This window comes from Crinia signifera, chromosome 5 (assembly GCF_055691185.1).
Source record: "Crinia signifera chromosome 5, ASM5569118v1, whole genome shotgun sequence".
Lineage (NCBI taxonomy): Eukaryota > Metazoa > Chordata > Amphibia > Anura > Myobatrachidae > Crinia > Crinia signifera.
The window spans coordinates 227,631,649-227,655,675 of record NC_139221.1 but is presented as its reverse complement, the minus strand read 5'-3'; the positions used below and the strand labels follow the sequence as shown (position 1 = coordinate 227,655,675).

General features: G+C 41.3%; 1 protein-coding gene across 1 annotated transcript in view; it reads right to left on the bottom strand.

Annotated features, from left to right (window-relative positions):
- Positions 1 to 4,412: 4,412 nt before the first annotated feature.
- The window catches only part of CPNE4 (copine 4), a 368,148-nt gene continuing 348,533 nt past the window's right edge, over positions 4,413 to 24,027 (bottom strand). The window contains exons 14-16 of the mRNA XM_083188599.1: positions 22,380 to 22,513; positions 20,921 to 21,157; positions 4,413 to 9,415 (exon numbers count right to left, since the gene is read on the bottom strand). Of these exons, the coding sequence (XP_083044725.1) occupies positions 9,284 to 9,415; positions 20,921 to 21,157; positions 22,380 to 22,513 (503 nt within the window). The 3' untranslated portion in view covers positions 4,413 to 9,283. The remainder of the gene's footprint in view (positions 9,416 to 20,920; positions 21,158 to 22,379; positions 22,514 to 24,027) is intronic.

The following is a 24,027-nucleotide window of genomic DNA, read 5'->3' as shown; positions in this document are numbered from 1 at the left end:
TACAGCAGTATGTAACCTGTGGTTTACCAGATGTGGTAGCATAGTTCCAAGACAACTAAAGTATGTAGTCCTGCTTCAGAAACTCAGACAGTTGTAGTGTTCTGCACAGTACTTGTCTCATGTACCAGTACTCCCAATCCATGTACATTGTATCAGGTCTCTCTCACCTTCAGTACCTCTGTTTTGTCATCTTATTTTTAAATGTATCCCCCATAATGTATGAGCTATGGAACTTGTTGGCTCTACATGGATAATAATAACCACACTTAAACAGCACTAGAAAGGTTCTGGCCATTAACGATAACACAGAGTATCTGACAATATCTGAGTACAGTTCCTATATGCATGACACATAGGGGCTAATTCTGGGTCACACAGACCTCTTGATAGATGTAATTGGTGAGTGTTTGTATACAGCGCATGTGCATTAGAGACTTAACGCATTTTTGTGAATGCCCGTCTTATTCTGAGTTGGGACCAAATGTAATAAGAGGTGAAATGTAATAGGATGAGAGATTCAGAAAGTGAGAGATTTGGTAAGAAATCTCCAGTTTTTTTAAAGCGCCAATCATTTACACTGCAAAATCAAACTGGTTTTGCAGCGTAAATGATTCCCGCCTTAAAAAAACAGATTTCTTACCAAATCTCTCAATTTCTGAATCTCTCATCCTATTAAATTTCCCCTAAAGTGTGAGAATCAGTGAGTGAGAGATTTTGGGAGTTTTTCTAAAGCTTCGGTCATTGAAATTGCAAAATCAACCTGGTTTTTCAGTGTATATGATTGGCTTGGATTAAAATAATAGGAAAACTCTCCCAAAATCTCTCACTTTCTGATTCTCACACCTTAATACATTTGGCCCACGATGTGTAACAAAAGATTTGTGCAATCTGAGCCATGTGTATGGGAAAGGGAAGACTATTTCTAATGGATAGCTGGCATCTAACATGGGACTGTGCAAGTGCAGATACTACTGATAACTGGTTACAGGGACACCAGTTTTCTGTTTGCCTGTTTCTCTGCATTAGTCATAGAGATAATCATATGAGCAAAAAGTAGTAAATCAGGCTTCTGCAGCATCCAGCAACTACAGCTACTCTGAGTGTGACTCAGAATCAACCTCATAGCGCCACCTAGGTGCATGGTAGATAGAAAACTCAACATGCCCTGACGTTTAAGACTGCTTTTTCACAATAAAAATGTATTGCTTTTTCAATGCTATTAAATATATACATATAAATATGTACAAGTTCTAAGATTGACTGTAGTTAAAAAAACAACAACTTAAAAACAAAACAAATCAGAGAATGGGATAAATGAAACGTATTCCCATTGTTGTAGGTACAAGATTTAGAGGAGAAATTAAACTAAAATTCTACTAGTTGTACAGTATACTCAATAGATTCAAATAAAGGTGGTGCCAAAACTATGCATTAATACTCCTTATGGAAACGTTGTGGACCTTGCCAAAAAAAAACACTTTTTAGATCAACTGTAATGCCACCCGAGTTAGTCGGCAGTAGGGGATACTGGCTGAGCTCGGACATTTGTTTAAAGGAGCAATCACTTACAAGGCATGGTTTTGCCTTGCAAGCTGCACCTAGCATGTAGCAGGAGGAAGTGGCAATGGTCAGATAGTAGCATCTAAGGGAAATTGACCCAAATCGTGTGTGTTTGACATCCCATCAGGTCCGATGAACAGTCCCTTCGGACCGGAGTCGGAGTATGACCAGCATGTAGGTCCGACCTTCAACTTGGACCCCCTCCCAGCGGTGTGGAGTGGGGTGGCATGCGATATATCCAGGGCTATTTTTGTGCAGGCTCCAGCAGGAACTGTGGCCCTTATTCTAGTTCATTCTTTCTGACAAAATATTCCTCAGATGGACAAAACCATGTGCACTGCAGGTGAGGCAGGTGTTACTTGTGCAGAGATAATTAGATTTGGGTGGGGTTTTACACCTGCCTCACCTGCAGTGCACATGGTTTTGTCCATCTAAGAAATATTTTGTCAGAAAGAGTGAACTAGAATAAGGGTCACAGTTCCTGCTGGAGCCTGCACAAAAATAGCCCTGGATATATCACATGTGAAATGACCGCATGCAATGCTCAAGGAGGGTTAGATGGCCATACATAGGGGCAATACTTCGATGTAGTGTATGACCAGCTTTACACTACCGTAGCTTTAGCATAAAGTCACAGACACAACCAGCGGTGGCTCCAGAAATGGAAATACAGCACAGTCCAAGATTTAAATAGGGGAACCACACATCTGTTCTTAAACAATTGCATCAGCATATGACTATAAATAAGTCACTAATGTGAGTGTACACTAAGCCTTTGCAATTTATTTATTTGAAGACCAATCTAACTTTAAAATAATATAGTTAACTGAATTCACTAATTAGCTATTAACATAAAACATACCCTGTATTAGCACCACCTTACTCTTCTGATGACTTCATAACATGTTTATATATATATATATATATATATATATATATATATACAGTACATAGCTATGCTCAGTTTTGCCGCAATGTGTACGTATGGGCATACACATTGCAGCATGCTGCATGATTCATTTACAGGCACATGTGCCGCGCTAGCTATGCATTGCGACAAAGCTGAACTTAGCTACTGTATCTGTATCACATATCCTGAAAGAAAAAGAAGAATCAATGTATAGCAAACGTTAAACATTGCTATCACTTTCAGGGAATACATAAATAGTGGAGGTTTCATACAGTACAAACAACTCATTGCCTAGCATTAGGATCACATAGATATAGAAACTACTGTACTCTACTCTTGTATCACAAGGTTTGGTGACCAGTCGGTAACACAGCCATTAGTTCCAGATGCATCTCATTCTCTACACATAGAAAAGTGCTTGCAGATCCGTACCCATTATTGTCAGTCCTCAGCTCGTCCTCTGCATAGTTCACTACTAGGAATCATTCTACAATGAACTTAGTAAAATCTGCAGCAATAGAGTAGAAAAAGCCTGAATAGTGCAATATTAATGACACATACAAAGTCAGCATGCCAAAGTATAGGAAATCCAAAACACAAATAGCTATGTACAGTTATACTGTCATCACACATAATGATACACCTAGCGCTGGCTGACAGATTGTAAGTCTCTAAAGATATGGAAGGTGATAGCCCCATTCCTGGAATGTATACTCACTTTGGGCCTTATTATGTGGCCAGGACCGTGCGTGCGAAACCCCGCCTTCCATACGGATCGCCACCTCCGTCCGTACGCGGTAAGAAGCTGGCCGAACGGACCGCACGTGTATTTTACACGGAATACGCCTCCTCCATCTAAGGGAACCTCCCACATCATTCGATGGTCGCAGACCATCGAATGCAGGACCGAGTGCTCCACCAGCTCCCGCAACCTCAGACCACACAGACATTTTTCCGTGCAAAAGCAGGGATCTGGGCGGGCAGCTGACATCCGGCGATGTCATATGTCCTCCCCCTACACGTGCGTCACGGCCGCATTACCATACGTACGCCCAGCATTTGCATGGGAACGCCCATGAAACGCGGGGTGTATGCATATGGTAATGAGCCCAAATAGCCCTTCACGCCCCTCTCCACCCCCTGTTCGGAGTGTTCACATATCATGAGGGATTTGGCCGTACGCCCTGCTCGCACATGCGCAGAGACGCCTCTGCACATGCGCAGACACAAAACATCGGCGGCCCGAACGCACGCGGATATATCCGCACCGACCAGAATAAGGGCCTTTATTATTTACCTCCATGTAGTGGTAGGAATGACTGTTGTCCGTTCCATTCCGTAAGCACAGAATGAGTGCAAATAATATATTACTGTTGTTCAGAGGTAAAAATAAAAAAGGGAATTGATTAGTGGGCAAGGGACTATGAAGGTGCTGCTACAGGAACCCACCCAGAAAATGAGGCCTTTAGCAGACACATTAGTGAGCTACAGCTGATGTACAATGCTGGATGTCATTAAGGAATACCCGGTACTGAAATCCAGCAACTGACATCAATACTTGTAGAAAGGATGCTGACATGAAGGCAGAGTGAGTGAAGCGAGGCATCGCCAGCCCGTATATACATCGCTTCCGTGGACATTCTATAAGAGGAGAAATGGAAATGTTACTTTAATTTGCCTTTAGAAATGTTGGGCCTGATTCAGACCTGTTTGCTGGACTGTGTTTAATCACAGCCTATCGTTAAATGCCGCTTGGCCGAATGCCCGCCCCACCCTGGCACCCAAATCCCCTCGCTAGTATGCAAGGGGATGTGTACGCGAACTAATCCCCTCACATGCGACCAAACGGGGAGAAATCATTAGACGGTTGCTGACCATTGAATGATATTTCTCCCCTACGGTAATAATAGGCAGTCTAGAGCGACTTTTATTCCGGCCGCTATCCGCCCAATTCGGGGCAGGCGCTGATGTCATGTGACGTCAGATGCCCACCCTGAGCAGGCATCATCACTGCGTTCTCAGGGGAATGTCCAGTGTTTGTTTAGGGATGCCCATAAAAGGCTGGGAGTTCCCCTGCTGCCGCCCCCTGCCCGCCCCTGGCCCTCCCTAGCGAGATTGAACGGCTCTATGAGTTTGCTCCTGGGGCTGGTGCATGCGCACAATCACCTAACAAACGGGTCTGAATCTGCCTTGTGGTCCGATGTCCATATACTGTACTTAAAACTTAGACCCCCATTTTTTGCTACAAGCTTCCCTCTTAGTATGCTGATGAGTATAGCATGGGGTGGTTCAGCTAAACTCTCCCCCAACACCACCCCCTGCCCCCCCCCCCCCAAACTCCTCACTTTCATACACCTAATGTAGGCATTTGTATGCGCTGAATATTTGCACTCAATATTACAACATTTCAAATTGATGACATCTGAAGAGAATATAGAATAATTGCAAAATATAGGGTCAAAACTATATATTACCCCCACAATATAAACTATAATATAAACTATAATCCTTGTTGCATGGTCCAAAACTAAATTTAAATAACATTTTCAGATTCCTCTACTCTTATAGAATGCGTCTTATAAAGGTTTATTCATTATTGAGGGCCTATTGGCCTCCTCTAGATAAGTACTGTATGTAAGTCACTGCTAGTTGCAGGCGAGGATACTTATCTACTGGAGTGGTCCACAAGAGCCCTAATGTGGGAAAAACATGCACCGGAAGCTGCACAACCTGCCGATCCTTACCATCTGAAGAGTGAGGAGGCTCCTTTAGGAGTTAGGTTAATATTAGGCAGCCCTTTAATTATAAAGACATACTAAAACTATAAAGAAGCTATATTAGCAGTAATGAAAAGTCCCATAGTATCTTACAGTACCATACCCCCTGCTTTAGGACTGTGTCCTGCTTTAGGACGCAGTCTCTCCCATGGTAAAGTAGAGTTCTATAGACAGGGTTGTGGGAGATTTGCATTATGCTGCTCTGCACAGAAGAGCAGCAGGTTTGATTCTAAATAGATCACATGTACGTGCTTAGGGCATCTAAAGCGTGCAGGAAGGTGAGCCAAGGGTAACATAGCAGCTCTGGGTCTGCTGAGCCCGCCCAGAGGATGAGGCAAATGGGGGATGTGCTGCAATGCCAGTCCCTTTCACACAAGGCCACGTGCCACTCCCCAAAGTCTCTTTCCCTTTTAGAGAAACCATTTGTTGGGAGGTATGCAATGCCTTAATCTGGGTAATATGGTAGGGAAAAAAAAGTATTGTATTTCTGCACATTGATATATTGAGACATTGTTATACTAAAAACTATTTTATATCCAGGTATATAGTATTTCACAGCTTAAGTTCCTGGTAGGGCATGTGGCATCTGCAGGTGTCCCAAGCCCCCTGTGTGTTTGATTATACTAATTGTTACTGGTGTACTGTATAAAAGGTTTCCTCATGAAGATGTATGCCATGTATTCCTGTGTAGGTAAAGGTCATAGTTTGGCTGCAATGTACATTCTAAATAACGGTTCCAGGAGAAATGCAATGCATTCAGCATGTCCATATTCACAATGTCAACAGCAGAAGGATGACATTGATGATGCCGATATGGTTAACATCATTAATGTCAACAACTGCAAAATGTCCACATTAAAAATGTCATGAAGAGTTTGGGTTAGTGCTAGGTTTGTTGCAAGAGTAGTCTAGTTTGCTGTTAGGGATAAAAGCATAAAAACACTATAATGTAGACATGCTAACAGTGTTGTCATGGTCAATGTCAACTTAATGAACATTCTCAACATGTTCAATGTCAACATTTCAACCATGTTGACATACTCATGTAGACATGATGAATTTCAGCTCTGTGTCTAAGGATAAAAAAAGAAACAATGCATTGCTTAAAGTAATGACATAACTAGACTATTGGTCATTGCTTTGTAGCATGGTCTCTAGAGCATATCAACCAAGCAGAAAATCTTCAATATTTACAATATAAATCTATCTTTAAAGATTTCTTATAAAACAGCAGTAAACAAGCATTTCAGGCTACTGACATCTTCATCCTGTGCTTTACATATTTGTCTTGTGCTGAAGGTCAATTGATAATCATATAATACAATGGCCTAGTTGCTACAATGTGCTTTAAGTTATTTCCAAATAACGCAATGTTCAGTACAATAATAAGGAAACAGAGGGAGAACAGTGATCACACAATGTCCACCAACCACAGAGTCGTCACCATGGATGTCACTCGTGACCCGAGCTATACACGCTTATAATGTATCATTTTTAATGATTATTTTGTCAGAATACATAGATGGAATGTTCAATTATGACACCTTTCTCTGACAATGGATCAGATATATTAACCATTTGAGGTCCACACCAAAAAAAAAATAAAGTTTATAATAAACGGATTTCTCAACCGTTTGGTAGAGGCCTATATCTCAAAAACTGTGGGGTCTCATTAAAAAAAAAATATTGATTGATGTTGGTTGTCCTCAGTGAATAAAAAATTCAAAGAATATTTTTTTCCTTTTTTTTTTGTGGTGCGGACCTCAAAGGGTTAAGCCTGGTGAAGAGATAGAGTGGAAAGAAATCAGCCAATCAACTGTGTTTGAAAATGACAGTTGGGAGTTGATTGGCTGGTGATTTATCAACTTCCACTTTATCTCCACTTCATCAGGCTTAATACATCATCCCCAATATTATACAGCTTACATTTGGAAACTCTGCGTATAACTGTCAGTTTGCATAGTCACAATTCACCTCTTGGTACGGTAGATCTATCTAGCCACATACTGATAATAACAGCTCTGCTAAGTTGTATTACATACAACATTATACTCTTTCAGGTGCATGTACAAAAATATGCAGGGGGAGATTTTGGTGGTGGGTATAAAGCAAGTCTAGAGATTTCATGTAAATACATTCCATGGCATGGTATACTCCATATAGGAAAAAAATATCAATGTCAAAAATATGTGCCATTAAAAATCACATATTTGGGAGCAGTTGCTTTCAGTGTCTATCTCGTAGAAAAGCGTGCATGTTTCCAGAACAATTGCTGCATGCACGGCCCTTCATGAAGTATGTCAAATTTAGTTGTATTGATCTACAAGGCTGAAATGATCAGGTGACATACAAGTAACTATGCATATCACCAGCTAGTAAAAATATAGATAATAATAGTACCCAGAGGATTAATAATAACAATAATAATAATAATAATAATAATGTCAACAATAAAATATATAATTGTATATTTGTTGTTCACTAAAAATGAAAGTTATAGGGATATATTTTGATGTTGCCCATAGCAACCAATTGGATTCCACTTATTGTTTATCCAGCACCTAGCTACCTAAAAGATAATAGATAGTATATATGGGCCACCTCTCCACTTCTACAAACCAGCACTTTAGTAACTATCAAAGGCATGTTTGTACTAGTAAAGCCATTTTCACTTATTTTTCACTTATATTCCCGTAACTCAGCCCTAGTCCTTTATCAGTACAATAAAGAGTTTGCCAACACACTTGCTTACAATTTACATTCAAGCTACTGGAAAAGCAAAAAAAAAAAAAAAACGTTTTTTTTTCTTTTCGTTATTCCTCTACTTATCTGTATGTTTTGGAGCAAATCATTTTATAGGACTTTAGAAAATTATTGAATTATAATTATTTAAGGGAACTAAAGGTTTATCTGCATTCATTGCACTCATTAAATGCACAACATTTTCTTCGACTTACTTGCCATTCCCTCTCCACTACTCTTCCCTTTCTTTCCTGCACTTGTATCTACAGGAGAGGCATCCGTTAATTCCTGCATCACTACTAATTCTGACAAGGTAACAGCTAGCGGCAGCCCTTGGGAACCCTACTGCCATTTATCAACCCAATGACAGACAGGGCCTTCTACAGATTGTAGGAAGAAGGGGTCACAGCCTGGGTCTACATGGGGTGTAAGGGTTCCCCTTACAAACAGCTGCAGCTCTTATTACAGTGTCACTTGATGCCATAAGACACTTAAAAGGTATTTGCAAATTTTATGGTCATAGCCTCCAAAGAATACATTCGTTATATTTCTTATTCCTTGGTATGTTATCTAGATTATTATGTATACCAATGTGGGTTTTCCAACATGCCAATTACTGATTTTTTTTGTCTTATATGGAAGTAGTGTATGTAATTAAATACACCTTAGATATTATAATTGTTTAATAGATAAAATATGAATCTCATTAAGTAACATTATTATGGGTATAATCTCTTGAAAATCTAGAATGTCACGACTTGCTTTTTCCAAAGCTCCAAAACCAAAATTCCCCAGTTTTTATTTGTTAATTGTCTACAAAATTTTAAGTAGGCCGCTTGTATCAAGAGGTTACTTACTAGTCACTATAAAACTGGAATTTTTTCCACACATGCAAAATTCCAGGACCATGCACCGGCCATCTAAAAAGATCAAAAAACATTTTTCTGTTTTGGTTCCATCAGATAAAACCAAGTACAGTAGTTGGCTATGAACTTTCAATATATATTCCAAAATGTTTTAAAGTGTAAATATGATAAGAAATTTAGCAAAATCTCAACAAATCTGTATAAAAAACAGAACCAGTTAACTCTTTCAAGACGACATGCTGTAATATTTTTTTTTTGTTCCCATAAAAAGTCTTTAACAATATGACTGATATTCAGACCCAAGCCTCAAGTTATACATGCAAGAAAGTAACATATGGGTAAGTTAAAAATCACTAAAACGTGCTATATATATGTTATGAATGATTATTATTGTTATTTTGAGACTTTGTAAAAGTGTGCAGAGAAGTTCAAGGTCCTAGTGTTCTGGAAGACTCGTACTCCGACGAACATTTTGGTTTGATCCCTTTACCATTATAATAGTCCACCACTTGGTTTGGAACTTCAGCCAGGACACTTTTTGCAAGAGCAGCTGGAGATGCCTGCAGGAGATAAATACATGAGAATCATTCATTCTTCTGGTATTATGGGGGTTATATAAATACTGTATCAGCCCTCTTTAAGAGTGAAGAAGTTGGATTATGGCGAAGTTGTCCCAAACAATTTATCAGCCTCTAGCTAGCGTGTATCATGTACATTCTCAATAAAAATGAAAAAAAAAGGTAAGAAGCTGATTGTTTGCTATGGGCAAGTTCTACTATTTAGAAGGCTTGATAAATCTACATTTAAGTACTGATGTATAGAAATAGGTGTAGGCAGTGGCATATTTATAATGGGTGCAATGTGTGCAGTCCCAGGGGGCCCACACTGCGCATACTGCACCCATTGTGTAATGCTCTGGAGTCCCGCGATGAAGGCAGCAGCGCTGCCGAAATTACTGAATAAAATAACCGCAGCGCCATTTTTTTTTAGTTCTGGGCATAAGCAGTATGGCGGTAGCAGGTAGAGAGGAGAGGCCACTCTTAAAAGTGTCTATGTAATAATAGCCCCCACACATTATGCAATTTCTCCCCTCAGAGAAGTTGCATCCAATCCCCCTTGATTTGCCCGTGACTGGTGCCAGGATCACATGCAATACATCGCATGCGTAACTTCTGCATGTGATGTATAGCATGCGAGCCTTGATCCCTGCCACTGGGAGGGGTCTGACCCGGACATCTTATGTACAGTACAGCACATATGATTTCCAATCTGATGCGCATGGAATACACATCGGATCGGATGTCACACACATGCTATTTGGGCTGATTTCTCGTCCAGATGCACAGTAATCGGATGAAATCGGGCCCAAATAGCATAATGTATGGGGGCCTTAAGCCTTGGGGAGAGAAGTGGATTGAGATAAAGTACCAGACAATTAGCCCCTTTTTAAAAAAAAAATACAGAGCAGTTTATTTTTGGGTGTCGATCTTTTGTCAATATCAACCTAGTGCATGTTGACCATTTGTCAATGTTGATCTAGTGAATGTCGACCTTTTGGCATCGTCCTATTGACTAGACACTGTTGATCCTTTGATCCACATCCTCTGTTTCTAGTGGGTGCAAGCTGTTCAAATTGCGATGGCGTCCGCTGCGGCAGCACACATACAGTTCGCTGACTCCTATAATATAATACTCAAGACTCGTGTATACTGTCACAAAGCTACTCTGCCACTGTGTTGAATGTGGAAGTCCTTGGCACACATAAGCAGCACACGGGCTGTAGAGGCTACACAGCTCTAACAAGAAAACAGCCAGCGGTTATCGTCTAGGAGCTCTGGGGAAAACACAGCACCAACAGTGCCAGCAGCACAAACAGCAGTCATCATACACCTGATTGCCTCCTGTAGAGTGTGCTACTATCTGAATACAGCCCGAGTAGCTATGCTATCAGCCAGCAGAAAGGACACAGCGTATAAGACACAGCAGCTTAGTGTGAGTACCTGCTCCTAAAGCCAGCAGCCAACAACTTGTAGATGTGTGCTCTATGGGGATTGCAACATTGCTATATACTTGTCACACCAGTTTGTTACATAAGACATTTTGTTATACCGGAGGTTCGGTTGCAGCCATTGTTTATTGTGATTGCAGTGATAAAGTCACACATATGTAGCTCTCCAGAGTCCTGTGGTAATTTGTCCACAGACCACTTCACAGAACTAGTAATCCAGTCAAGAATAACTCAACTCAAATTGGCCTATTTACAAAGCAGTATAAAAAAAACGCTTCTCCCAAATTACCAATCTATCTCCATTTCTCTCAGTTTACCAGAGAAGTCACTGATTTCTCCTGTGGCACCTCTATTTTTGCAGTCTACCACTATTCCGTAGCTCTCTATAGGGACTGTAGTATGTTAAACAAGCTGAAGAAATATTGTTTTTCCACAAAGTTGTAGAACCTAGCATACAGAATATTATTTTACAGAATTATAAAGCATAGCTATATTTTCATATGTAAGCCAGAACATTCTTATTTTTAAAACCAGGTTGGTTTTGTTTAGAAAAAAAAAATGATGCTTTACATTTTTACAGATAAATCGAGAAAATCTCAACACCTTCCAAATCCAGCAGGCTATTACTTTTGGCTTCATGACTCCTAAAGGTTGAGCTCATTGAATGAAATGTGATGGCCAGTTTCACTGCTAGCAATGCCATCAACTTATTGCCTGGAAATACCCCAGGGAGATATTATCTGCACACAAACAGCAGACATTGGATTATGGATAACACACATTGATTTTCCACAGCTTGTCTCTGAAACGCAATACATTTAGAGAAGGCTTCACAATCTAATATGTTTAGAATAAATGATTATGAGGGAAAATGTTGCAGGCCTCATTAAATGACCATTTAATCTATGTCTTATAGTAAAGACTTCTGACACTTTTGCAATGCCATCCTCCCGAGTCCCCACCCTGATTGGAGGAAGTAAAGTGGAGAGATACTACACTTAACCTGATATCAGGACACACCACATCTTTTTGGACCCAAAAAAGAACGGGACATACCTGGAGTTGAGGTGACTTTGGAAACCTTACCTAAATGTGCACAATTTACCGCAGCAATTTTTCTCGTACCAAGGTATATATATATATACATATATACACCTTGGTAATTGCCTGCACCCTAGGACAACTGGTCGACAGAAATAACAGCTGTCAGATACTCAGATATCTTGGTATATGTTCCTCTTTACTTTTGCAATGCAGTTAATGGGTCTGTTCAAAGGGAAGTCGCTGTTTGACTGAAGCTCTGTCCACAGTGCTGATTTTAAATTTCTGTCTACGTCTGGAAATAAATGTAATGACATATGTACAGCTGTGTGCATTAGAAGGACGACAATGTGATGACACATCAGGGTAAATTTACTAAGATGGCGGGGGGAGGGGGGCGTAACCACGGCAGCACGTGAGTGAAGTCACGCAAGTGGGAGCTCCGGCATGGCTCCGACCACTCCACGCTAATCCCCTACCATCCCCGCTAAAAAACCCTTCATCCAGCCCGACATGAAATATATGAATGTGTGATTGCCTGATGGTACCTGTGCCGGGATTGAGATCACTGAACCGGCGTAGCTGAATGATATGACTACGGCTCCATTCTGAATCGAGGCGGGAACTGCCGTGCTGTGTGAGCTGTTGCTGGGGACGTGGATCGGAGGTGCACTACCGGAAATCGCCTGCCGGCTGTCGTCACCAGCAGCACCAGCAGCCTCCTTTGGTGCGTCTCTCGTGTCGGCTGTGAGAGGACCGGGCGAGGGGTGACCAGCGGCGGCCGCCTGAGTTTGGGTTGTGAGAGAGCCCGCTAACACATAACACCGCCACCGACAAAAGGAAACCGCCTGCCGGTTGTCGTCAGCAGCAGCAGCCTCCTCTGGTGTGTCTCTCGTGGCGGCTGTGAGAGGACCGAGCGAGGGGTGACCAGCGGCGGCCGCGTGAGCTTGGGTTGTGAGAGAGCCCGCTCACATACAACTCTGTCACCGATAAAAGGCATTCTGCAAAATATACAGATACCAGCGGCCAGCATATTGAAGGTACCTTACCAGTATATTATCCCTGGGTGAGTTCAGGCTGTGAGAGAGCCGGCTCATATGTACTGATGACATCATTTTGGCAGAAAGTTTCACCTGCCCGAGCGGCTGCTGGTGGTAGCCATATAATGGTGTAATTCCTCTGCACAACCCCAGGTCATCGTGCTCTGGTCTGTGAGAGAGACTTTGGGCTTAACAGACTTTGTGACTTCAAAAATACACTCAAGTATACAGCGCGGTTGGTGCCGATTACTGTGTGGTAGACCGGGGTATCTGGAGAACTGTGCAGATATTGTAGGCGGTTGGTGGAAGATCGAGTCCCCCGTTGTTTGAAGGGGTTTTTCCTTATCTCTTTATGTGCTAAAAATATCGGATACACGCCTGATAGGTGGCTGTCTTATATCACTTCTTTACTACTAAAACTTGGCCCTATATGCCAGCGGTCAATATTGTGACTGGTCCCTATAAGGATTGAGAGACTTCTTAATTAGCTGCATCGATCAGGTGTAACCAGTGGAGAAAATACCATGCCTAAATCAGCAAGCAGCTCGGCTGCCACCAGGCTAGAAAAATATGCCCGCTCAAACCCCTCTCAACCTACCACACCACAAACTACCCCCTCCAAATCCCTACCACAGCCGCCTGTCCCTGAGGTTACTCTGCAGCAAGTCTTGGAAGCTGTCAGTAAATGCGAAACTCGACTTTTAGAACAACTGAGCAAAGTTCAATCCGACATAATGCTGATTAGGGACGTTGCTCAAAAAACCAGGGATAGGGTAGTGGAGCTTGAGAAACGTACTTCAGACATAGAAGATATAGTGGCTCCATTACGGGCCCAGGTCAAGGAAATGTCTGCACAAATAGCTGATCTACGCTTCAAGGCTATAGACCTGGAGGGTCGCTCTCGTCGAAATAATGTCCGTATTGTAGGTCTGGAAGAGAGAGTTGAGGGCCGCGAACCCGAAAAATTTATAGAAACAAGGTTGCTGCAAGAATTTGGAAAAGACAATTTCTCTGCTCAATTTACTATCGAGAGGGCACATCGAATTCCTGCTCGCCCCTCAATCCCTGGTGGACCACCACGCACTCTCATAGCCAGATTTTTGCACTTTAGGGACCGGGACCAAGTATTAAAACTTACAAGGACAAAAACGGACTTTGGCTATAAAGGGGCCAAGATTTCTATCTTCCCAGACCTTCCTCAAGACGTCCAAAGAGACAGGGCAAAATTCCGCTCTGTTAAAGCTCGTTTAAGAGAAATAGATTTAAAATATTCGATGCAATACCCCTCAAAACTTTGAGTAGTGGCTAATGGAGAGACAATTTTTTTTTCATCAGCTGGTGATGCAGGTACTTGGCTGGATAAGTACTATCCAGGCAAGACGAGCATACAGTAGCAAATTTTCTTTTTTTTTCTTTTTTCTACAGTGTATTCACTAACTTTTTCTGGTGTTTTGCTACGGCTAAAGTACTGGTGTATTTATGCATTTGATGGATGGGAAGTGGAACGTGGGAATAATGATTTGAAAAACAATTCTGAAATGATGTGTCGGAGCTCCCACCGTGCTTGATGTGGTTATTTAGTAATAGTTCCCCAAGTGTAAGAAAAAGGGAGTAGTAGTAAATGGGGGGTTTGGCCTTAGGTATGCCTTACAGGGGAGGTTATACAGGGTGGGGGGAGGGTAAGGGGTATATGTTATTTGTTGTTTGTTTTTCTGTTTGGTCTATTGGTGAAATTGTTATATTATTTTTCGACTTTTATATGCCCGCTATATCACTTACTCTGATACTCCTATATTACTATTATAATGTTGATCCTAGTGGTAACCCATTTTTATGGTCTCCTATATGCCCGTTATATAAAATACTATGTATTGCTATATTACTATTATAAAGTTGATCCCAGTGGTAATCCATCTCTATGGCTAAAATTGTGACATGGAATGTCCGAGGGCTTAATGATAGGGTGAAGCGGGCCTTGGTACTTAAATATTGTAAATCTCTGGAGGCTGACGTAATCTGTTTACAGGAGACGCATCTAACGATAGAGAAGGGGCGTTCACTGAAACGACCTTGGATTTCTCAAATCTTCCAGGCTCCCTTTTCGTCAGCCTCCAGAGGAGTAGCAATATTGGTAAAGAAATCAGTGGTGTATGAACACATAGCGGATCAGATTGACCCGATGGGCCGTTTTGTCTTCTTGGAGGGCATATTGGGAACTATTAGAATTGTGATATTATCTGTGTATATTCCACCTCCCTTTGGGTTTGATATTATTAGAGCAGCCTTGGAGTTTATTACCGCAAGGCCGGATATCCCTTTTATTTGCCTTGGGGATTTCAATGCAGTTATGAACTATGGTCTTGACATTTGGAATCCTAGGAAGAGTACTCCTGTGGGAGAGAGTTCTCTTGCCAGATTTACTGCCAACTTAGGATGGCATGAGGTGTGGCGAGAGAAATTCCCTAGTCAGCGTCAATATTCATGCTATTCTTCCTCCCACAATAACTTTTCACGCATAGATATGATCTTTACTTCTAGGACCTTAGTGAATAAAATATCCAAAATCGAGTACCATTCAAGGGGCATTTCAGATCATTCTCCATTGGTAATGGTCCTTGACTTAGAATTTACCATGGGATTTCGGTATTGGAAGCTCCAACCAATGTGGCTAACACAATTGGATAATACGTATGAACTCAGGGCTGAAATGGAGGGATTTTTTGGTTTTAATATTGAGTCGGCAAAAGTAAATACTGTCTGGGAAACTTTTAAGGCGTTCCTGCGGGGTACTTTGATTAAAAACATAAAATATGCTAGAACTTTGCTACAGGAAAAAGCCCTAAAATTAGAAAATATAATGGTCGTACAAGAACAAATATATATTAGGGACCAGAAAGATCTTGCAAAACAGGAGTGGTTGCTGGCACAATCCGCCTGGACCACACATTTACAGGACTTAGTTAGGCTCAGGTTACTGAAAGACTCGCATAAAAAGTATCTAAATGCGGACAGGGCTGGCAAACTGATGGCCTACATGGCAAAAACTGAGGATCCTACCAGGATAATTACTAAAATTTGCTCATCTCAAGGGGAAATAGTTGGTGAAACCCCGAAAATTATGGAGGTGTTCGTGGACCACTACAGGGAAATCTATAAGTCTAAATTGACACCTGAGTTTGGTAATAGTTTGAATTACCTGGGGACTGTTGATTTGCCTGTCCTGTCCTCTCAAGATAGGGAAGCTCTGGACTTACCATTTACGCTGGGAGAGGTGGAAGGGGCGATAAGAAATATGGCATCTGGTAAAGCCTCGGGTATTGATGGGTTACCAATTGAAATATATAAGTTGTTTAGCGATACCTTGGCCAGTAGGCTTCTTTATTTTTTTCAAGGAATGGAAAGAGAGGGTCAACTCTCTCAATCCATGACCGAGGCAATTATTACAGTTATTCTTAAAAAGGGCAAAGACCCATTAAGGGCAGACTCTTATAGACCGATTTCGTTGCTTACAGTAGATGCCAAGGTATACGCATCAATTCTGGCTACAAGGCTCAGTGGGGTAATTGATAAAATCGTCCATATAGATCAGACGGGATTTAGGAGAGGGAAATCAACTGCCATAAATGTTCGTAGAGTTTTTTCCTATTTACAGGCGGGGAAAATTAGGGGTTTGGAGACTGTCTTGGCCTCTTTTGACACAAACAAGGCATTTGATTCTCTGGAGTGGCCATATCTGAAGGCCACTCTTGAGGTATTAGGATTTGGACCTTGTTTTGTCAAAAGGGTTTTGCTGATTTATCAGCAACCATCTGCAAGGGTCACTATTAACGGCGCTGTCTCAGATTCATTCCCAATATATCGCGGCACGAGGCAGGGCTGCCCCCTCTCCCCAACGCTCTTTGCATTGGCCATAGAGCCATTGGCATGTAGGCTGAGAAACACTCTGGGCTTGAGCGGACTGGGGAGGGGGGGGGAGTGGCCTTGTCTCGCTATACGCGGATGATCTACTTGTGGGAATGATGGATTATAAAAATGATCTTCCGAAAGTGTTGGAAACTCTTTATGAGTTTGGTCAATACTCAGGATTAACAATTAACAGTAGTAAATCACATCTGTTGATCGATGCAGCGACCACCGAGATGAGGGATGAACTCCATGGGGCCATAGAAATACCTTATGTTGAAAGGTTCGATTATCTGGGTGTAGTGATAACTGGAGATACATCTGAGTTTGTAAAGTATAACATTGCACCAGTGATTGACTCTATTAGATCTAAATGTAAGAGCTGGCTAAAACTGCCATTAACAGTTTTGGGAAGGGTAAACCTTGTAAAAATGATGGTTCTCCCAAAGCTTCTTTATCTCCTTCAACATTCCCCTGTATATGTCCCAGATAGGGTATTTAGGAAAATCAATGGGATAATAACCTCCTTTATATGGAGAAATAAAACTCCAAGGGTAAAAATAACTACACTGGTGAGATCAAGAGAACTTGGAGGGCTTGCCCTCCCAAACTTCAAATGGTACTATTTAGCAACGCAGTTGGTACACCTCAGAGATTGGGTTAAAGACCCATGTCAATCTGCAGAATTATTACACCTAATTAATAAAACCCTCCCGGGTTTCTCCCCTTTACAAGCAATATTGATGAATACATGCTCTAAGAAATACCCCCCGATATTGAATCAAGCAATTAAAATTTGGAAATGGATCACTAGGGAAATAGGTTATATGGACATCGACCCTGAAACAAATCTCCTTTCCCTAAGTACTTTTAAAACACTTAAAAAACATCAGGGTATGTCAGCCTGGTCACACTTTGGAATAACAAATCTGGGCCATGTAGTTGTGCAGGACGGGGTTAAGACATTTGCTCAGTTGCAGATTGAGTTCGAAATACCAAATAGTATGTTCTTTCGCTATCTGCAACTGAGAGGTGCTACCGATGAATATTTGTTACTATCCTCCCGAAGCATAAAAGACCACCCTATTAAAATATTTCTTAGGAAAATGGGTCCATCTAAGGGAGTTTCCAAATGCTATAAGTATATCTCATCCCTGATCCCCAACACTGGCCTGCATGAACTTATGACAAAGTGGACTAGGGAAATCCCTGATATAACTACCGATGAGTGGGAGCATGCACTCGGTATACCCAATGTGGCTACCTCTTCACTTAGGACCCAGCAGATCCAATTTAATATATTACATCGTACATACCTATCGCCAGCCAGAATTAAGAGATTTGCAAGGGACAAAGTCGATTCATGTCCTAAATGCAGGGAATTGGGGTGCGACTTTTGGCATTTGATATGGCAATGTAAATTCCTGCAAAAATTTTGGGATGGCATTGCGGGTATAATGATTGATATTGGTATTCCCCACAGTGAAATAGGTCCGAAGGCTTTATTACTAGGAGTATGGTCTAGATCAGGGCTATCGGCAGATGAAAGGCAGCTTGCCATCATCCTAGGCTCAATCGCCAAAACCTGTATTGCAAGATCTTGGATGGCAGCCAAAACACCAAATAGTATAGAATGGGTCAATATTGTGAATCTCACTTTTGAGCACGAGAAAGAGGTTTCTATCTCTAGAAATAATATAGGGAAATTTCACTTAACCTGGGAGAAATGGTATTACTCCCCTTACTTTAAAAAGATTACTGGATAATGATATATAGAATAAATTAGACAATTTAAGATTAACGTACTCCAAGATAAAAGTTTATATTATACATTGCAATTTAACAATGAAAGCACGAGTGGCATATTAGTAAATTAAAACTAAGATATTCACGCCGAGGTCAGCAATAAAAAAAAAAAAAAAAAAAAAAATTAAAAATATGCAATATTCAGGATTCATCCTGTTTTTTTCACTTATATAAATTTTTGTCACCTATAACAATCTTTAACATAATAATTTCTAACTAAAAATATAGTCACGAAAACACGCACAGTGTAGTGGACAGATAAATTAATTAAAGAACGAAAACTATGGTGTCTAAGTGCGGTTCACTCTGATGTAGGAAGATACTGTATATATTGAGGATAGAGTTGGGAGGCCTAAGGATCTGGGGGGCATATCAGGGTATGGTAGAAATCGATCTAGGGACTGGACATGAGTTATGGGGGGTAGGTGAGAGCGGCGGGACGATTAATTCACCAATGTTTAAATGTTTGTAAAGTGTTGTATGTCATATATATGTAGGTGGAATGAAATGTCGATATATCTCAGTAGGTTTAATACCTGTTTATATTCAACCACATGTATGTGAATGTTTTGTATATTTGTATGTCTGCAAATTTTAAAAAATCAAATAAAGAAATATGAAATGAAATTTACTAAGATGGCAGTTCTATTGAAGATGAATGATGCCCATAGCAACCAATCAGAAACTATCTATTATCTTCTAGAAGGTGCTAAATAAATAAGAAGTAGATTCTTATTGGTTGCTATGGGTACCATCCCACCTTTAATATATATTCCATCTTAGCAAATTTGCCACATCTAGTGAGATCTGTCACTTGCATTCGATAGATACGAATGTGCGTGCTGAAAATATATGTTGTCTTGCTACACACTAACAGCTTATAGTGGTTGACAGGTCAAAGAAACTTAGACTTAAAGTGGTTTATGTTCTAAGCCTTGGACGGAGATAACGTGGACAGAGATAAATTACCAGCCAATCAGTTTTTAACTGCCATGTTACAGGCTGGGTTATATATGACAGTTAGGAGCTGGTTGGTTGGTTGATACTTTCTCTCCATCCACTTTATCTCCATCCAAGGCTTAGTAAATAGACAACAAAGTCATTTATATGTCCCCCTTAGCTGCTGAGATACAGTAATACTAAGGAAAATCAAAATGCAGTATGTTACACAAGGAACACAACCACCTCCATGGGTTCCTGTACAGAAATAGAATTGGAACTCCAAGCACAATTTGTTAAGGCCGGCATTAGGTGCTGGGTTTTGGTGAGCGTGGCCCACCCTTCAGGTGATAACAATCACAGATACACTGTAAAGAAATAAAATGTAGCATATAGGACATTGGTCTCATCTACCCTTCATGTTTAATAAATTAACAATTTAGGGGCGTGCCTAACGATAAGTAGTGCCACATACCTTCATAAGTAAGTACACTGCTTCTGGAGGTCAAATGAGATCATTTTTTGTGGCCATAGTTCTGAGAAAATATGCCTCATTCCAAAAAGGCTTTAGGCCCCCTGCCATGTACCACACACTGTACCTGCACATTCATACTTGTGGAGAAGCAGTATAATCCACATAACTCTGATACCACTGCTCCAACATGCAGACAAATGATACATTTACTGTACTCCACAATGACTTGCATCATGGCAATGCATGGCAAGTGCATAATCAGAATATAATACACCCATCAAATGCTTAACCCTTTGAGTGCCAACGATGCTGTGAGAGATCCTCACAATATTTGTTACAAATGCCAGCGCCGATCACATTGACTGTTCTTGTTTTGGGTGCAATATTTAACTAAACTTCTATTAACTGACTTGGCCGTATTAGTATTTATTTATTTATACTAAAAGAACAGTTGCTGTGAGCGATGCTGGCATTTTTAGCGGATATTTTGAGGCTCTCTCACAGCAACGTTGACACTCAAAGGGTTAATCTGATGCTCAGAAGTCACCGTACAAATCACCTATATGTATTTTAAGTATTCAAAAATATATATATTTTTTTAAAACAATGCTTTTATATACTGTAGTTACATGAAGACACCAACTTATCTCCCCCTTTCTACAATCAGCTAATATGAAATATGTCAGTGTTAGCATTTAGCATGTTAGTGAATGAAGCACATTATTCAAATATACCTCATAAATCATAGAGAGTGAGACCCAAAGCATGTTTTTATTTTTGGAAATGCCAGAAAATGAAACATGGCCTCCTCTGTCTGTCACATCATGAAGCCCAGGTTCTAACAGATACTCACGTGTTTGAAATTCCTGAATGGTACAAACTGAACAATGTCCCGGAGTACAGGCTCTCCCTTCGGTGATCGCAGTATTCCGTCATCTCCATCTAGCATCTGCATGTCACTAAAGTCTGCATTGCCAACACCAACAATGATGACTGACATGGGAAGATGTGAGGCATGAACGATGGCTTCCCTGGTGTCGGCCATGTCTGTGATGACGCCATCCGTTAAGATGAGAAGGATAAAGTATTGCTGCATATCAATAGAAAAAATAATGATACGTCAATGGCATAACTGATATCAGGCAAAAAACTCAATAAAAAACTCAATAAAACTAAATATTAAATTGTTATAAATGAAAGAGAGGTTCTATACGACCCTGTGTTGCAGGAATCAAGCGTCACTCTGTGATGTTTATTTCCTTATATTAACGTTTCAAAGCCGCTAGGGCATTTTCATCAGGATACATCCCTAATACCTAACCACCCCCTGCGGACTAACGATAAACTGCCAAGCTAACGATCAGGATGCCTGCATTGAGAGCAGTATTGGGATTCTGGTGCCTGTCTTCTGATCATTATATCAATGGTAATTATTGGATGGACCACATAATTTCTATTAAAGAGGTGCTCAATGTGGGATTATATATCAAACATGGGTTCCTGTTATGGGAGCCATCAAGATGGTTTGAGAGCTGGGGTTGAGTTTTAACATTAAATACTTCTTTGGGGTGGTCAATTCTACAGAATAATCCCACCCAATGAAACAGACAGTAGAGGAGCGAGCAGTAAGATGCCGGTATTCATTCTCAAAACTGTCCCCACACTGGCAAACAAAATGTGGTTTACGTAAAATTTCATTTATTTCAGTGTAATATTTACATATGTTATCATGTGATAATATTCTGCTCTTTGCTTTTTTAAATATACAGTATTTTCCAATAACAGTTGCATTGGAAAACATTTTTATTTGGTGGAAATAACACTTTCCTCATCACCGATTATTGCAACAAGCAGGTAAACTGAAAATGCAGATGCAGAATATCCTCCCAATATGTAACTCAGGCTATGTGTATGCATTGTAATGTCTAGCTAAACAATCGTTTTGTATTCTCACACTTCCATCCCAGTCTGCAATATAATGGATTTGTACTTCCTCATCTTTGCAACCACCGCTTACGCTACGGAACTTACTTAGAAATCTTTGTGCACCACCACCCTGGGTCCACATCACCACCCTTGGTTCACACCACTACCCTGGGTCCACGCCACCATCCTGTGTCCATGCCACCATCTATTACCTTTAGTACAATTGTTGCGAGCAGAGCGAGCCACCGAGCCTGAAGCATGGCGAGCGGACTATGATGCTATTCTGAAAGCAGCTATCATAACTGGCATAAGAGGTGGCCCGCAAAGATGAGGAAGTACCAATGAAGTCCACCTTTAATGGAACCTTCCCATTGTACATGTCTTACCATGGCTTCCGTAGTGTGGGTTTCCTCTGATGCAGATTTTGCCACTTTTTGAATAATGGGGGCGATATTGGTTGGCCCGTACAGCTGTAATTTAGGGAGACAATTCTGATAGGCTTCTACTACTCCTTGTATACCTAAACAGAAAGAATACATCTATTTTACAGTATTATGCAAACATTAGCTGAATATTACTCAGCTTTTATTTATAAATATTTTAGTGATACACCAACACACATACAGTACCTAATAGTGTTTTATTTTCTATTAAAATCATGCAGGCTGTCTGAGCAATAGAAATGCATTCAATTAGAAGTGATATTACCCTGTGTCCTCACATCACATTGAAGGTAATACAGAGTACTAGTCTTTAGGGGGAATTTAATTGTTTGTATCGGCGGCTTTAAGTACCAGGATCGCAATGGAGCAAATAACTTGTTACTCCTTTTGGGGGCACAAACAGCGGCTGGAGACAGCATTTCTGGCAAGCAGAAATGTTCAAACAGGGACCCTTTTGGGCACACAAATGGCTGTTTTATGTCATGTTTCACACTTTAGTCAGGTTTAGTAATTATACATGGCTAAACCCAGCACTGCAGTGTGTGATTAAAGCAATAAGAAAACCTAGTTGAATAGTGCCCCCCTATTTCCCGTCACGTTACACAGATGATTTATGGCAGTATGGATGGTGTAATGTTTAGCATTACTGCCTCACAGCACTGATGATTGCCGATCTGTCAAGGAATTGGCAAAATTAAACATGTTAAAACTGCATGATTCCCCATCAGAATTTTTAAGCATGTTTGATATTCTCAATTCCCCAACCCAGCCATTGGGGGAACTGGACATTGCAGCAATTTATTGCTGGTGTATGAGTGCCATTACTTGCTTATGTCATGCAATACAGTCTAGACCAGTAGTCCCCAAACTATGTGCTGTGGCACACTGGAGTGCCTCATGGTCAGTGGCGGCTCCTACCTTCTTGGGGCAGGGGGGCTGCCTTTGGCCGCAGCCGGTGCAGGGGTACCACGATACAGGCACCCCCTCCCCCTGTCGCCACCACTGCTGCCTCTCCTCCCGGTCCCCGACTCCCTGGCGCCTGTGCTATGATGATGTCGGGCACCGGGAGACTGGCGCATGCACAGTAAAAACATCTGTACTGCGCATGTGGCCAGCTTCTATGGGCTTCTTTGGCAACAGCCGATAGAAGGGAATAATGGTCCTGGTGCCTGTGTAATACAAATGACAGGTAGGTAGGTACTGCGCATGCGCAATCGGGAAATCTGCTCGGCAGCACACAGAAAGGCGTCCCGGAGGGAGGGAACACCTCCCAATGTGACAGCCTTGGTGACTGGCAGGTTGTACTTCCAATAGGAAGTCACTGCCAGTCACAGTGAAGCCAGTGCAGTCTCACAGACTGCATTTGGCTTCACTACAGTGGCGGGTTTTACCTGGGGGGGGGGGGGGGGGGCCTGCAGCCCTGCAGCCCATAGGTAAAAACCACCACTGCCCATGGTACTTGCATGGGTGCCTTTGGTTGCTGGTCCCGGAAGAAATCTAATTATTTAGGGTTAATGATAGTCAAAGGCTGTGCTTGTGGCTTCCAGTCATAAAATATGTGAACAAACAGGAGCAAATCCTGTCCCTTATC